General features: G+C 43.3%; 2 protein-coding genes across 2 annotated transcripts in view; both read right to left on the reverse strand.

Annotated features, from left to right (window-relative positions):
* Positions 1-1,269: 1,269 nt before the first annotated feature.
* On the reverse strand, positions 1,270-10,231 carry TMEM42 (transmembrane protein 42). The gene is made up of 3 exons (XM_074840748.1): positions 10,111-10,231; positions 5,317-5,463; positions 1,270-4,460 (listed from the first exon to the last, which is right to left on the reverse strand). Exons 1-3 carry the CDS (start codon positions 10,219-10,221, stop codon positions 4,317-4,319), a joined length of 402 nt encoding a protein of 133 aa, XP_074696849.1. The 5' UTR covers positions 10,222-10,231; the 3' UTR covers positions 1,270-4,316.
* An 88-nt stretch (positions 10,232-10,319) lies between these two features.
* Positions 10,320-17,775, reverse strand: part of KIF15 (kinesin family member 15) — a 39,115-nt gene continuing 31,659 nt past the window's right edge. Inside the window, 6 exon segments of the mRNA XM_074840758.1 lie at positions 10,320-11,798; positions 11,800-11,855; positions 12,161-12,292; positions 12,717-12,882; positions 14,548-14,585; positions 15,157-15,229. Coding sequence (XP_074696859.1) covers positions 11,774-11,798; positions 11,800-11,855; positions 12,161-12,292; positions 12,717-12,882; positions 14,548-14,585; positions 15,157-15,229 — 490 coding nt within the window. The 3' untranslated portion in view covers positions 10,320-11,773.

Consider the following 17,775-nt stretch of genomic DNA (forward strand, 5'->3'; position numbering starts at 1 on the left):
AGGCCTTCACCACCGACTTGAGCGCACCCCAGATTTTTCTCTGAGACCAAGTGAGGCACCACAACACTTGTTGTGGACAAATACCCACACTACACAACTCTCAGACCCCCAAAACAAAGGCCTGCTGGGGGTCTTCTGCAGAAGGTGAGCAGAGCACTTGGCACCAAGAACACACCAGTATTAGTACCCATTTATTTGTAACTTCATGCTTTTTCTGTGACAGCCAAGGTCAGATCCATGGCACCACTTTTCTGGTGTGTTCAATCACCATGACTTCCTTCTTCAGAAACACCCCACCACTTGCAATATTTTAGTGGAATTAACTATGTGAGTGATACCCATGCCATGTGATCAATATTTAAGGTCTCCGAAGAGTCAACACAGGGCACTGAATCAAATTCCTTGGAAATTGTAAATAGACCAAACTTAGCAGAACAATCTCCTGATCTTATTTATCACATCTACTTCAACTACTTATCACCCAGACAAACATACTGTCCTTCAAGGTATTTTGATATATGATGTCACTGAGATGTTGTACAAACCTACCAAGTTTCAGTGGCTCCTTGTCAATGACAACAAGGATATTTCTCAGGTTTTATGTATAGATCCTTATCTAATCAGTCCAACTTTAAGGGTCAACTGCAACTATAATTTCATTTGGCTTTGTTCCCTGTAAAGGTATTATTTACCTTAGAATATAATACTCTTGGACCTTGTTTATACAACAGATTTTTCAAACACTTCCCACCATTAGTTCAAGCATTCTTACTTCCATCTTCATGAGTGACACGGTGAGCCCTGCTGTTAACTGTGCACCTGCCGCTTCTACTGTTTAAAGTGTGACATGGTAGAGCTCTGCTTGAGGAAAATCTGATGAACAAGGTACTGAAAAATTAGGGTTGTGTTTGAGAATGAGGGAAAGATGCAGGAAAGACTCATTACAGCCAATGCCCGGGAGACGTGAAAACAAAAGTGTATTTTTCTGGAATTTGACCAGAAATGTGTACCTGAGACTCTTCTCTAAAAATACCTTGGCTCAAGCGTGCAAAACTCCACGCAAGCACACTACTGTAGTTCCCACATAAGGATAACCCATCTTCTGCCCTGGTAAACCAAGGTCTTATGGCTGGCCATGATCTTCAGCCACCTTGCAAGGTCTACCACATTTGAACTGCTCACTCTTCAAACACAGCTCGCTCATAAGTGTCACATCACTTTTTTGGTGTGCCTGGTCTAAAATATCCGTAAACATTAAATTTCAGCCACTGAGCTTTGGACAGTGTTTTAATTTGCAAATGCCAGCACCCAGCCACATTTTGGATGAGCACACACAAACCATTTACCAGAAGTGCACTGCTTTGCCATACAGTGATTGCAGCCTTCCTTGCAGCCCTGGCCCCATGCTGACAAACAACACCGGCAGATGTGGGCCAAACTCTGTGTACAGAGGAGAGGGATTCTGCCAAAAAAACACACCCTGCTTGGCAATCTTTCCCTCCCACAGTAATTGGAGGAAAACTCATTTCTGTTTCCACCTTCAAGTATTTATGACTGAATTTACAGCCCTTGTTTATGTTCTTCTGCCTTAAACTTTCTGCCCACACTTTCTGCACCTGTGCAAACATCTCCTAGACCTTGACCTCCAACGATGACTATAATAAAGAAATGTCAGTTTTGAGACAGTCCACGTTAAGAAACTTTTCAAAAGGTTTGTTAGGAGAAGGAGCAACAGCCAAATTAAGCAGAAAGTCTGGTCCTTCTCTCACCATTTGCGCGAAGGTGGCCACAGCTTACAGCTGGCTGAGAGTTAATAACAAGGGCAAACAAATCAGGCTTGCAGCCTTCATTATTTCTCCATCATGTATAAAGGTCTAAGCAGACTTGATGTAGAAATGCATAGTTCCTGGTTGTCATCTCCGCAGACCTATGGGGGATGCTGGGTCACCACACCAAGTCTCACCTTCCCAGGCAGCCAGACAGATCCCCTCTTTCTATCACTGCTGCTACCCACAGAGTTCCCCAGGTGCAAAGACCCATGTTGGTAAGGAGGAAAAGACTTATGAGCACACCAAGGGGAGAGGCAAAGGCTTTCCCCCTCTTGGGACACGGCTGCCAGATGTGATGAGCTAGCATGGTCTCCTGACGCAGGGGACACGGAGCAAACAGCTCTTGGCCTCTTCTGGGGACACTGACTTTTTGTTTCTGCTACGAAGAAAGAAAAAGCTTGAACCCAACTCCAGTGGCATTTCCACCCGCAAGTCTATTTTTACATTCCTGCTGGACATGGTGCAGATCTGCCAGTCATGATAAAGCTGACAGGTTCCGATAGGGAGGCTCGCAGAAATGTGCCCTTAGGTTTTCTCCACTTGCCACAACATGACTCACTGTCCTGGTTTTGGCCAAGATACAGTTAGTTTTCTTTTAGTAGCTGGTACAGTGTGTTTTGGCTTTAGTGTGGGAATAATGCTGAGAAGGCACTGATGTTTTAGTTGCTGCTAAGCCGTACTTAGGTCCTAAGTCAAGGGTTTTTCAGTTTCCCATGCTCTGCCAGCAAGCAGGTGCACAAGCTGGGAGGGAGCAGGGCCAGGACAGCTGACCCGAACTAGCTGAAGGGATATTCCATATCCCTTCCATAGAGCATCGTGCTCAGTATGTAAACTGGGGGGAGTCAGCAGGAAGGAGCCGATCGCTGCTCGGAGACTGTCTCGGTATCGGTCAGCGGGTGGTGAGCAACTGCGTTGTGCATCACTTGTTTCTTTTTCTTCAGTTTTATTTCTCTCTTTTGTTATATTTCTTTTCATTACAATTATTATTTGTGATTGTTATTATATTTTATGTATTTTAGTTATTAAACTGTCCTTACCTCAACCGGTGAGTTTTACTTTTGTTTTTTCCAATTCTCCTCCCCATCCCACTGCAGCGGGGAGGAGTGAGCAAGTGGCTGCAAAGGTGCTTAGCTACCAACTGGGCCTAAACAACGACACTCACTTTCTGTGGTTACAGGCAGACAGAGACAACCTGATAAGCCTAGAGCAAACAAGTGACATCACCAGCATGATGCATACATTTATAGGCATCATTATATTTCTTGATTAGGATTGCAACTAAAAAATTTCAAAGTAAAACAAGATGTATGGGCAGGGGAAAGAAGTTAATACCTTAGAAATTATGTTCCTGACACATGCACACTGTTGACATCTGAACACAGAGTAATCACTGACCCAAAATTTAGCAAATGTGTGGGTACCAGTGATCTGGTTGATTACATCACACAAATGGGAATCAGCATCATCCAGAGGTGTAAGAAAAGTGTTGCTTGAGAAACTCCATTTTACCAAATGTTAAAGCAACTGCCAACTTCAATGTGGAGGGGGGATATGTTGAACATGAACACTCCTAGTGGAAGCAGCTGACTGCTCACATGCAGCCTGCTGCACTGTCCCAAATTTACAGTTTGACCTACACCCAACCGGAATGGTGATAAAAACCCCATCCTGGTTAAGAGTTTAAAGGAAAGAGCAGCAACCTTATAGTGAGTAACATGTCAGGAATGGGTGAGTGGAAATTACAGGCATCAGATACAAATAGCAAGTTAAAAGGTATATGTGTGTGACTGACAGGGGAAGCTGCAGGCATTAATGAAAGGCTCCGCAGCCTTACAGGCAGTGGTGGGCATGGGGCCATTTCAAGAGAAGAAAGTCATCAGAGCAGAAATATCAGCTGCCTTCAGCATCTACTTAGAATCATAGAATTATTTAGGTTGGAAAAGACCTTTAAGATCATTGAGTCCAACCGTTAACCTAACCCTGCCATGTCCACCACTAAACCATGTCCCTAAGTGCCATATCTATGTCTCTTAAACACCTTCAGGGATGGTGACTCAACCACGTCTGTGGGCAGCCTGTTCCAGTGCTTGACTTCTGATTGCTTTTCTACTTCGAGACAGGTCGTCTTACGGAAAAGTACTGATGCACAGCCACCTTCCACAGCCACCGTGTTTACTTTCAGCTTTCCACAAACTGGGAAAGTTCCGCAGGTGCAGGGTGTGAAGCGGAGGAGCGGCTGATAAGCCTCTGGCCCTGATTTTCACATTACTGACTCAGAGCGGACCAGCTCCCTCCGAGGCTGTCACTGCCACCACACCACTGCCAGCCTGGCAGGAAAGATGCGAGTCAGCAGATCAGCAGGTGAGCAGGGGTTAGCAGGTACATGGCCGGCACGTTCGGAGTCAGCTGGGGGCTGGGGACGCTGTCACGAGGCAGGCTGGCAAGGGGCGAGGGGTGGCATGGCACCGTACCCCCCGCTGGCAGCCATCACGCCTCCTTCTTCTCCGCTGGGAGCTGCGCCAGCCGGGGTGCAGCCGTGTGCAGCAGCACGAGGCCGCAGAGCATCGCAGCAAGGCCGACCCACCACAGAGGTGTCCATGTCTCCCCAAAGAGAAGCTTGCCCAGGACGGCCTGAAGGAAAAGACAAAGACAAAACTTTGCTGAGCTGAGCCACCCCAAGGCCTCCTGCGCTGCCAGAGCTGCAAGGACTTCTGCTTGGAGAGCTGGCCCTGGAAAAAACCCTGCTTGAGGAAACTCCTGCTGGGACCACCAACAGAAACAGCTGCTGTGGGTGATGCCAGAGATGATCTACTCTACCATCCAGCCTGGAAGCACAGCCATATTGTGGTCCCAAAGCAGGATTCTGCCAGGTGCGTGTGTGCTTTGCTGCCTTCCCAGCAGCTCTCGGGAGCCAAATCTCCAGTCGACTGGGCAACTGCAGTCGATAAAAAAACAGGGTCCCACTGACTTGAGTTTTGGATACCACCATGAACTGACTACGAGCTGGAGCACAGAAATAAGGTGGACAGCTGCTGAGAGTGGAAAGTGAGCAGAAAAACCCTGCGGGTCAAAAATGCTCTTGCTGTCACTAGAGGCAGTGCATCTTCACACCCAGCTAGGGTGGCTTTGGCTTGTCACAGGTGAGCTGTTGCAAAGGAAAAGCAAAACAAAGCAAAGCTCCCAGCTCTGGCTCTCACTGGCAATTAGAAAATGCAGTAAACTGTACAGCTGCTGCAAGGCACTGTGCTGGGCAGCAGCGCCCTTCCTCCTGCACCACCCAGCAAAGTCCTACAGCCTCTGCTGTGAACAGCTGTCAGAGCAGCAGAGGCCCGATACAATCATTTCATGTCTGCCTGTAACTCTCCTTTTGTGGACAGCAATGCCGGTCATGCTGGGAGGTGAGGTACAACCCGTCACATCCAGTGTGACTGTTCCCGCATCGCTGGGCTCCTCCAGGCTTCAGCACCTGGGGAAGGGATCTACTCACCGAAGAGATGAAATTGGAGGCCGTCATCGTCACAGAGGCAGAGGCCGAGGAAGAGGAGAGTCGCAGGGCTTTTGCAAAGACCGTCCACATCACTGCATTGCATGCAAACACCAAGCCAACGCAGCCGATGCGAAGCAGCACAGGCAGCTGTAGGATGAAAGGGATTTTTACTGACCACTCGCCTACCCTCACTAATTCATGGGCACTTTGGAGCAAAACCCAAGTGTGCGCCTCTGAAGCTGAATTACAGCTGGTATTACATGGGGATGAATGTATTAAATCACAAAAGGAAACAGAAGCGAGGAAACAGCCCTGGAAGGAGCGTGACCCTGGCATGTCCTGCCATGAGTCCTCACTAGATGTATGAAAAAGGGTCCAATTCAGCCCTGCCAGAGACAAACACCAAACACGTATGTGCTGTGTGTGGTCCAGGACCACATCTGTTGTAAATCTGGGCAGAAACCCAAATCACTGGTCCTCACCACCTCCCATGACCTGGCCTGCCTTACTGTCGCAGCGAGGGCAGAGCAGGGTACTCTGGGAGGAACGTGAGAGCTGAGGGGCTTCGTGCCTTACTTTGCATGCTCACTGGAGAGCAGATTTACTGAGAGCTCTCTGCTCCAGCATCTAGTAGCAACAAAACCACCTGTGAATTCAAGGGCCTTCAAGGGGCAACTAGGTTCTCAGGAAAGATCTCCCTCCTTAGACAACCTGACAAGATGTGAAACAGCCTCAGGCTGAAAAAAGGGCACAGTTTTGCCTGAAAAGCCTTCACCATGCACAGGCTCCCCCCACACCCATAGTTTTAGCTGCTGCAGCCATCTCCCTAGCCCTGGGATACCATCCCCTTGACGTGAAGACACCAAGGGAGAAGATCACAGGCAGATCACGACTATCACACTCAGGGAGCACACGAGGGCAAATGAAAGCAAGGCTTTGTCTAAGCCTGTAGGAATCATGCTTTCATCACCTGTCACCTTTCAGTCCATGGTGGGATCCACCTCGAAGCAGACAGAAATGTATGTGTGAAGCCACCAACAAACACAGCTGAGAGGTGGCACCTGCCCCATGGGAATGGCTGCACTGTGGCCCCTGCCAGCTGCCCAAATCAAGGGGAGCCACCGTGTTCTGCTCCTACTCAGAAAAAATTATTAACTGCAAGCTAGGGGAGGCCACAACGATTTCTGAAGCAAGTGATGTAGCAAGAACAAAGTTAAAAGGAAAAGGCTGTAAAGCAGATCCCTGGTTGATGGTTGGTGCAAGCTCTCTATGACTAATCCCCTTCCAGAGAGGGACAGTTCACGTGGTTTGGCCTCATTTTGCCCCATGTTTCCAAAGGTCTCCAACTTTATCAGGGCAACAGTAAATGATCCAAAATGATTCCCGTCACTTTGCTTTCCCACCACTGCCCTGGCAAACCCTGCAGAGAGGGCTAAGAGGGACAACCATGTCAGCTGCTACCAATCTTCTGAGGAAGAAACCTTCTGCTGTGCTGCAGCTCACCGTAGGATGGGGTTTGCCACCCAGCTTCACCCTCTGCCTGTGTGACCAGACAGTTTTACCTTGCTCAGGGCAGCTGCGTACATCCACACATACCTCTACGGGCTAGGCAGATTTGGGAGTAGAGAGATGAAAGGGAAAAACAATTCTCTTGTGTTTCACCTAAATTCAATATATTTTTGGATCAGAAAGACCCAGGTTATGCTACTGGGGAAGAAAAGCCTTAAGAAAAAGAGATCTTGGAACTGTCTTCAACCACCCGTCCAAGGGTGTAGAGAGGATGGAGCCCAGGCTCCTCTCTGAGATGCATTGGGATATGAGAAGAGGCAGCAAGCAAAGGTTGGAACAAGTGAAATTTTGATCTGATACAAGGAAAAACAAAGGTAATCAAACACTGGACCAGAGGTCATGGGCCCTCCAACCTTGGAGGTATTCAAAACTTGACTGCAGAAGGTCATGATCAAGCTGTTGCAGGTTGGACTAGAGACCTCCGGAGGTCCTGCCCGACTTGAATTAGCCTGTGAGTCTATCACTGGTGGAGCAAAGCTGGTTCCCACCATCACAGCAGCTATGCTATCTTCAAAAGTGACTCTGAACCCATGGGTGCTTCTTCTGATTGTCTATTGCAGAGCCAGGGAAATCAGCTGCAGTGTGCTCTGCAGGTGGCATATGCCCAGAAAGAAGGCTTTCCAGAGAGAGGTTGAGTCCCCCTGCGTCATGGGCAGAGGACTGGTCATCACAATGGCATGCAGGCAGAGAGGCAGGAACATCCCCAGGTGTTCCCCACAAGGAAGGAGGGAGGTATAAAATTCCTCCCCTGCCAAGGGCTCAGCCTAGCCAGCCCAGTGAGTCAAGGATTACTGTTCTGATTGCTTTTCTAAGAGATTAATTTCAGTGTACATTTCAGATAATCCGGAATCACTCCTGAAGTAGCAGAAGTAATTTTAGACAAAGTTTGTCAGGGGAGAGGGGAAAGTAAAGGAAAACTTTTGTTCAAGTGAAATGCCCTCTCCTGATCAGGCTGCTCTTAGGCTGGGCCATCACAACACATCCTTCTGGTCAGGAAATCCATCTTTGTGCTGCCATCGAGTATCCTGCTACCCTACGTCATAACCTCTTAGAAGCGTCAATGCACTTTTAACATTTGCTGCCGCTTTTCACACTGCACAAGTGATGGCTGCTATCTTATTTTTAGATTTCTGCAGTTCTTCCTCAAACACAAAACTCCTTGAATCTCTGTCACCTTGTGGTTGCTCTGCAGAAATGCCTTTGCAGCAAGCATGCAGGATTCAAAGGGAGCCCTCTGAAACACTTAAGCATCTACAGTCCTGCGCAATTTAAGCTACTAGGAAGATTACTGCATTTACTTAAAACTTGGTTAGTTTTGCAGCTAAACGGATTCATTTAATTCATAATTATCACCTAGAATGGACCTGAAACAAGTAACTGAAGGAACCAATTTGTCCAGAAAAAAGAAACACCATCATGGAATCACAGCATGACTGAGGCTGGAAGGGACCTCTGGACATCACCTGGTCCAAGCCTGCCACTCCTAGAGCAGGTTTCCCAGGACTGTGTCCAGACAGCATTTCAATGTCTCTGAGGATCTCCACAACTTTTCTGGGCAACCTGTGTCAGTGCTTGGTCACCCTCACACTGAAAAAGTGTTTCCTGATGTTCAGGGGGAACGTCCTGTGTTTCAGCTGGTGCCCATCACCAGGCACCACTGGAAAGCGCCTGGCTTCATCCTCTCTGCACCCTCCCTTCAGGTACTTATACACATTGATGAGATCGGCCCTGAGCCCTCTCTTCTCCAGGCTGAACAGTCCCAGCTCTCTCAGCCTCTCTGCACAGGAGGGATGCTCTGGTTCCTTCATCATCTTTGTGGCCCTTTGCTGAACTCTCTCCAGTAGCTCCATCTCTTTTTTGTACTGGAGAGCCCAGAACTGGACCCAGCACTCCAGATGTGGCCTCACCAGTACTGAGTACAGGGGAAGGATCACCTCCCTTGACCTGCTGACAACACTCCACCTCAATGATACACTGTCATAGCACCTTCAAAAAAACCCCCACCAACTCCCCCTCTCAACAAATAAGCAATATTTCTATAAATTTCAAAGGAGAAAAATAATCTGAAAATATGCTGTCAACATTCTCCGTGATTCCATGCTCTGCTTTTCTGTCAGTGCAGGGTAAAATCTTGCTAGGGGGACAGGGAAGAGTATCAGGAGTTAAATTTTTTGATTCTCCTTCCTGTCATCCTTTCTGATATACTGGAAAGGATCAGCAAATACTGAGGTTTTGTTTTTTTAGCCATCTCTAATAATTACACAAGTTGATTTTCTTTTTTCCTGATGCAAGGCTGGATTTTTTCAGATCTAGTTTCTCTTGTGGGTCCTCCTTTGGATTTCAAGTCCAAATGTACATTTGCCATATGAATAATAACCCCTGCTCTGTACCTAAATGAGACTCCACAATGTGTTTTCTGATATGCGTGTGCTGTCTACGTCAGCATCTCACCATTCACAGTCTTGTGTATGGCTCCACCTCCGCCATGCCTGTGCAAGGGTTCACTTCTGTAGGTAAGGACAGTGTGTGTTTGAGGTGAGAGGCCAGCAGTCCCACATAACCTTAAGCACGACGAGGTTTGAGAAACACAACCAAAGTAAAGATCATCCCCGAGGAACACCCACGGGTGAGCTCACGGGTGAGCACGTCAGCTGAGCAGCACGATGGAAAGCAAGTGCTCCACCTCTCCGCTTTTGTCATGAGTGAAGAGAAATAGAAGAGAGGGAGAAGGGCAAGGTTATTAGCAAAACAGCAGGCTGAGAACAAGTGTTTGATACTCAAGTACACTAACATCCTGCTTTTATCGTAGAACTGACACAAACCCACTGCAGCTGGGGTTTCTCAGTTGGGTTTGGCTTCAGGCATTCCCGTACCATGCCTGTTCTCTTCTCTCTCACATACCAGCAGGCTTACCTCAGCCTGCTCACTGTTTGTTGACATTACCACCACGCATTAGTCAACCCTTCAGCAGCTACAAGGCCAGGCTCCCTCAAGAGGTGAGTCAGGGCTCGGCTCTCCGAGGCCGCGCCGCTTTCCCAGCAACTCCCTCCGCAGGCCTTAAGGGCAGAGACCCCCGGGAGGGCAGCAGCAGAACCGGCGCCTTTCCCGCCCTCACGGCCTCAGCCCTCCCTCACGGCTCAATTACGCGGGCGGCCGCAGGCAGCACACCCGTTAGCAGATGGAAGCCCTTCCCGGCGCTGATCTCCTCCTTCCTCCCTTCCTTACCCAGCCGCCGGCCGCCTCCCCGCCCGGCCTCAGCGCCAGCTTCGCCGCTGCGGCCGCCGCCGCCCCCAGCAGGCCCGCGGCCGCCGCCGCCGCCCCGCCGCCCGCCCTCATGGCGGGCCCGGCCGAGCCCGCCGCGGCACCGCCCCGCACCGGGGGCGGGGTTCCCCAGGGTGGGGGAGGGAAGGGAAGACAAGTGCACGCGGGCAATCTTCGTTATATACAAAGGCTTTATTTTTTTAAAAACAAGAATGGAGTATGAAAACAATTTAGGTCCTGCTATAGACGTACAACACAGAGAAAGGCTCACGAGGAAGCAAGCGCGCAGCAGGGATCCTGCCTCCCCCTCCAGGGAGGGCCAGAGGCCCCTGCCCGCAGGGAAAGGGCTGCGGGAACAGTCACACGGGACAGACCAGAGCTGCTCTGGGGAACATCTGCAAACCGAGAACATGGGAAAAACGAAGCCCACAGGAGACAGCAGCTAACTACTAGATTGCTCGTAATTACTTGTTACTGACTTGTCTGCAAGGAGTTAGTTACTTTTTAGTTACTTGTCTACAAAAGGAAAAACACAAACCTCCCTAGTTTAAGATCAGCTTTTTACTTCTGTAGTTCACCATCAAAGTTCAAGTGGAAACAAATCTGCAGGATTAGGCAACTTCAAAATTCACAGATAGGGCTGGGGGAATTTCTTCTTCCCCTCAGCCAAATACTGAAGAAAGTCACTGGGTATTCTGCTCCCCACTTGACACACATCTTTCTCCTCATTTCCTTTTCCCCCATTGCTCGTGGGCAAAAGAATCACTGTACATAGTAGCCAAAAACAGAATGATAGGATTATTGAGAGTAAAAAAAAGCTAAACAGTATAAATCAGTGTTTTCTGTTCCACTAAAAAGTTATTTGCAATAAATCTTGTGTGATTAAATGAACTTCTGCTATACTCCTAAAATGCCCTGCATATTTTCAGATGTTTCTTAACATTTTGAAGTTTTGTTTATAAGAAAATGGTTGCAAAATACATAGAATTTCCTACAATGCTAATATAGAAAGTCTGCTGTAAGTTTATACAGGGGGAAAAAAAAGATTTAAAAAGCATTTTAATTTCAAATAGAGAAAGAAAAGAATACAAAGCCAAAAGATATTTATAGTACTATTTACAAGTCTATTACTAAATTCACATTCATGTTTTACTGAACAAACTTCAATATGAAAATTATTTTTAAGCAACCCAGGAAAGAGACCCTGTGCTTAGCTAAAAAAAAAAAAACCCAAAGAAATTGTGCTTTTTAAAATTCAGCTCTGGTGAAAACTGCAACATTTCAGAAGCAGTAGTAACCTGAATAAAAGCACAAAAGGAAATAAAAATCCAGGTGTGTTCCCAGTGAGAAAGTTTTTCCTTGGCAAGGTACAAAAGTTTCAAGGAAGTATCTTCCAGTACCTATACAAAACCAGTTTTTGAAAAATTACAGGAAGGTGTTAATATGTCATTGAAAGCTGCCCATGTAACTTAGCAAAGAATTTTATTCCAGCTATTACCAGAAAAAAAAAAATCTAGGAACTAAACCACTTGATTACTCTGGGACCACAGCAAAAGTCATTTGACAACTGGTTTTTTGCTTATTCTGTACACTTTAAAAATATGGCTCTGCAGTTTCATTTGTGTCATTATAGCTGATCATGATGTCTACATGTCATATTTTTTTAATTCTTTCAAAAAAGCATTTTCAATTCGTAGTTTTTCAGTCTCCTGTAAAACAGAAAACACATGGGTGTATTAAAGAAATCATACCCACTTTCATATTTCTATATAAGCTGTATCTACACTTGTTCATGTCCTTTATACACTATGTACTTGAGGAAATAAAATGGGGTGATTCTTGTCTGGGGCCTGTGAGGAGACAGACCAGCCATGACTTACACAACTGCATAGAATCAGAGGTCTCCATCTGCCACTCTCCAGCAGAAGAGCAGGAATTTTAGTTTTTATTTTCAAATCTTAGCTCTCTTCTATGTCAGGCCATTACTTCATCTGTATTCTACTCTGCAACTTACCTCAGCAAGTTTAGCGTAATCTTTCTTCAATTTCACAAGATACTGAATCTTCTGGTTTAGGTTTTGATGACCAAGTAATTTCCCATTCTCCTCAGCAAGAAAGTCAACTTGCTTCCTCAGCAAGGCCATTTCCTGTAATTAATAAATACATTGTGTACCTCTTAACTGTAGCCCCTCCTTCGCTTTTCAGAAGAAATAGCTTCTTTCAAACTATTAACATACTAACACACAAATTTGTTGTAACATATGATGCAAGAATTGGTTCATTCAGGAAATATGTATTTGTCTTATGTCTCCTTAGGTACTACATTAGATCTCTCCCAAAGCGCAAAAAAAGCACCATTTGATTTGTATTACAAACTACAACAATGATTTCCATACCTAGAGTTTCACTAGTGCAGGAAACAGCATTGCAAATACAACAAAACTGCAAGGCAATACATTTTCAGAGGCAGTCTTTGATTGCTAATTAATCAGAATATTGTCCAATTAGCAACAGCTCTACCTCTGCTGAATAAGCTTCTACTGTAAAGACAACAAAAAAAAATTATATAACCTTTCCAATTCTCTCTCTCTCTTCATATGTTTCCTCTAGTTTTGATCTAATTTCTTCTTTTTCATGAAATGCTTTCAGCTCCAAAGCTCTTGTTCGTTCCATCTCCAGTGTCATTTCAAGACAAGTATTCTCTTTGATTTTGAGGGTATTTTTGGCCTCCTCTAATCTGCCAACATAAAAGAATCATAAAATATTAAAAACCAACATAAATGGCATACAACTGAATTAAGTCAGCGTTGGATATGGAGGCAGGCTCCTTTAAAATTATCCTTCTGAGGCAATGTATCTTCCCTAGAACTTAGTGTTAAGAGAAGGAAAAATTTCATTCTGCTTCACAGCTCTTGTGTTTAATACTATCTCTTAACTAGGCAGTGTTTTGGAGTTTCTCTTCTTTTTGGGAACTATGCTGTTTCCAATCCAGGACATACAACTCCACCCATGAAATAAAAGCTTCACCTGCGAGAACACGTAGAATTAATTTATCTAAGGTATGTAAATTTGTCAGATGAACTCTGCTGCTCTTCAAGTTTCTCCTAAATTGCTTGTTTGTACCTGGCTTTTCTCCAATAGCCTTATTGCTCAGACATCTCTGAACAGCTCAGAGATGGTCTGAGCTTGTTTGGCCTGGTAACCAAAGGACCACCACTTTAGATAGAGGTCTCGTCTGCTGAAAATGTTTTCATTCTGTCAGGTTCACAGAATAGTAAACCATGCCAACAGACTTCATAGCCTGTCTACTGATTATATGAACTTTAGGAATTTTGCATGCCTATTTAAATATTGCTTAAATTAAAACATTTTTGTCATCAGTTTTGTTTCACTGAAGCCTGGTGTTTAAGACCTACTATATGAAAACAGTATTCATTTGCTGCATTTGTCAAGATATTTTCTTGATGACAAAAAGAATCTTTTTCCTCTTTGTACATTATTTGTTTGTATGAGACACTGCAGCACTGCTATAAAGCATATTTCAGAGACAGACAGGTATGAAAAACCAATGCATCAAATAGCAAAGTAACTCCACATCAAGACTAGGGTTTCTTGAAAACTTAATAAAAATTACTTTTGAAATTACCATGTGCATAAAAAACTATCTTCATCTTTAAAAGAAGTTACCTACATAAAAAGCATTCCATTAAATGTAAATAACTCAAGTATTAGGAGATTCAGCCACTGTGAATCCTGAAGCAATACAGACTAGGAAAAGAATAACAGGAGCAACATTTTCAAGCTAATTTTTATCTACCAATTCAGTACTTTATTTCTTGACTGCTATCCATACAAGGTGCAAAACACTTGACTTTTGAGAACTACTTGCACAATAGTGCAAACCCAGTCTAAGAATCCTCTAATAATAAACAATTTTCATTATTCAAGATGAAGTGCAAAAATTTAAACAAATAAAAAAGCAAAGAATTAGCAAAAGCAAAGTTATAAACTATTTACAATTATTAATAAAAAATGAACAGTATTTCAATTTAATTTGGAAAGGAATGCTTAGAATTCACTGCATATAAACAAATTCAAGACATAGAAAAACTTATATTGGAGGGAACACTTAGAATTGTTTAAAATTATCTATGGTTCCACCTATTTCAGAGTATTGTCCTGATATAATGTTACCCTTTTAGAAAATGTAGTAATAGGTGCTACTACCACCTACTGATGAGAAAGAGTAAGAACTTAATGTGTCTTGCAGAAATGTAAACAACGTTTCCAAATTACATCTTTTATAGTTTCAGATCTTGGATTTCTATTGCTTCAGTATATCTTTTTGGTATTAATGAGTTTCATACAAATCTCCAGTTCAATGAGCAATATTTAAGCTTACTCTGCTTTGATTTTCAGCATCTCCTCCACTGCTTTATTCTGTAAAAGTTAAAAAATATTAGTTACATTCTTAATGTTTAACATACATACATATAAAAAATTATTTGTCACTTAATTGATGCTACGTATCTCTCTCCAGATCCTACCAAAATTGTCCTACCACCTAGTAGCTGACATCTAATATTCACTATAAGTTCATCTCTTTTCTATATGCAGAGCACAAACAACCCACAGAAGTATCTCTACCCATTCATACACAGCAGAGCTCTAGCAGGGGGTTCTTCTGTCTGGGAGAGCCATGACAACCTCCACTGTGACATTAACTTCCCTTTGGCAGAGCCCTGACATCAGCAAGTGACACAATCTTTACTTTCCAACTCTGGAGATGAGTTAGATTTAGTGATCTAAATCTGGTTTTGCTTATCGCGCAATCTGACACCCAGTTTGTTGGTGTTAGACCAAGATAGAAACCTTAAAGAGATAAGTAATCAGGCTGTGTCTGTTAGAATTCACTAGAAATCAGTGTTTGTTTCACTGCCATGAAATAGAAGACGACACCTTAATACTTCACAGCAGGGAAACAGCAACTGACATGAGAAGGGTAATGTACCTTGGCAAGTCGTTCTTCAGCAATCTCCTCCTCTTTCTCTTTGAGGTACTGAACATCAGGATGTTTCTGGTCACTAGGAAATCCAAGAATAAGGAAAGTTTCTCAACAAATAGAGGAAACTAGTTGTAAAAACATTTCATCCAGATTAAACCAGTGAATATGTGTAGCTGTCTTGACGCATGTTCATACTCAAAATACGGAAGATGATGAAACAACTCAGGAAGGGTTTAAACTTTTATATTCCAAGAATATCACATTTTCCTGTGTTAGAGTATAGAGAAACTAATGTTTTAAGGGAAACAAAAATGTAATAACTATGTAACTATGTTAGATAGCTTTTGGGTTGAGGTAAATGTTTTATTAGTTCATGAAGTTCACGTGCATATAGACTGCAGAAAGCAACTGCTTCCTACAAGATCGCTGCTCAGAGGTCTTGCCAAGTGAAGAAGGTAAAAGATTTTTGTATTCATAAGACTTGAAAACTGTTTATTTTGTTAGATTTTAGTAAACATGACATCGGATGGAAGGAAACACCATAAAATTAAAAATAACCCCCAAACGAACACACCATTGGGACCACTTCATTCTTGTAGTGTGCCATAAGATGAACGTCATTGGTTAACAGTTATTGTAATTTTATGCAATTTATAAGAGATCACTATTTTCAGTAACTTAAAATCTTTGTCAACAAAGCTAGCTAGGGTGATTTATTTCTTATATCTGGTATAAACAGCCTCAGTCTAAGAGAGTGTGTGTATGTGTGGGTGTTTTTGTTAATTAAATGCCAGCTTAAAAATTCTAACAACTTCTGAGAACTAAAAAATAATATTTTCTTTGTTAAATTTTACTACCACCCGCTTCCAAAATCCACCCAAATTCATCCAGTTTATAAATGGACAAAACTGCAATATTTTGTTTACTTATTCTCAGTGGATACTTACATGAACTTTAAAACGTCCAAGTTTAAAATCATTGGTCATGCTCGAGCCTTCCAAATTCTAGTACTGACCAGCCTGTACCAGCTCCAGAGGAGCTGAGCCTGCTGCAGCTTAGCATTACAGAGGTGAAGGCTGACCTTTCCTGTACAGCTCGCTCTTCCCTGCCCTGACACTAAACACTGGAAGAGAGCAGGCACTTGGTCTCATTTTCTATTCTCAAACATCCTCCAATGCAGTCCAAGATGTCATTACTTCGTCCCATGTGACGTCAATGATCAAATCATCTCTATCACTGGGCCACAGAAAAGACTGCTACCTGCTGCTGCTGTCAGCTACTCCCGTAATGTACGTGGGATGGATCTGCTGTGAGTAACCCCACCTGAAATATCTAAACTTGATTTTTCAGAGAGCATGCAATATACTGTTAGCCTTCAATCTATTTAATCCACAACTCTTATCAACTAACAGCAGCTGGGAATTGTTAATACATATCCAAATTATATCCCAAGGTCCCAAAATCCAGCAAATGAACATAAAAGTAATGCTTTTCTGGGAAAAATTTGGTCCAAGTAACCTACTCCCTAAAGTGTGTGAAAAACAAAGCCACAGAATCCAGTTTTCCATGGCAAGGTAACCACTTCTTGTTTTCCCATGATTCCCATTTCAGATCACAAACACTTGCAAATGTCTGTTGCAAGCTAAGCAGAAGGCCCTACAGACATCCCCATTCAATATCCCACCTGAGCTGTCCCACCTTGTGCACAGAATATTTTCCGCAAATGTCTATCTCCATAATTGAAGATGACTGTATAATACATAGAATGCAAGGACAAATTAGAGCTGCACAGACACCTACAATTATAGCATCTTCTAATCAGAATACTTAATTTTGCAAATGTAATAGTGTTCTTTTACGTTAAATACTCATCTTACCAAAAAGTCAGTTCTAAAACTGACAACACTGATACTTCATTGAATAGGGATAAAAGTTCTGGAACAGTTTTTTTATACATTTAATAGGCAAAAAAAGATTAAGCTCTTACCTACCATGAAATTACTATTTACTAAATTGCCCCTTAAAAATTAATTGTCATTAAATATCAACAGAATTATTTGCTGCTAGTTAAGATTTCTTTTCACAAGAGGTAAACCAGCAAATTATTTAATTCTTTACAATATTGAAAACAGACAAATCAAAAAAGGTAAGCCATGAAACATACTATTTTCTGTCCAAAACTAAGCTATACAGCTTACAGTTTGAGCCAAACCTCAGGATATCTCCAGTTTGAGGTATACAGCAGTGTACCATCTTTTCAAAGGAAGTTTGTTCCTTACCCTCAGAAACACAAGATGGAGAACTGGTTCCATTTACGTCTGTTAAAACTTGTGTTCAATTCGTTCGGACATTTCCTATCTACTGAATCCGTAACTACACAAGTGAGATGGCAATATATAATACACAGAAATGTCTATGCATGTAATTATTTTACATTCTATTTCCATTTCCTTTGTAAAATTTGTGATTTGAAGGCAATAAAGTTTACAAGCCAGTACGCAATTTTCATAGAAAAGCCTGAGTCAATCTCTAATTATATAAACAATATGTAAGATTGTATTTCAAATAAAACCAGTAAGTTTATCTTAATTGCTTCAAGTTACAACAGGTTTTTATTTTCTTTTA

The sequence above is a fragment of the Strix aluco genome, chromosome 1, assembly GCF_031877795.1.
Source record: "Strix aluco isolate bStrAlu1 chromosome 1, bStrAlu1.hap1, whole genome shotgun sequence".
NCBI lineage: Eukaryota > Metazoa > Chordata > Aves > Strigiformes > Strigidae > Strix > Strix aluco.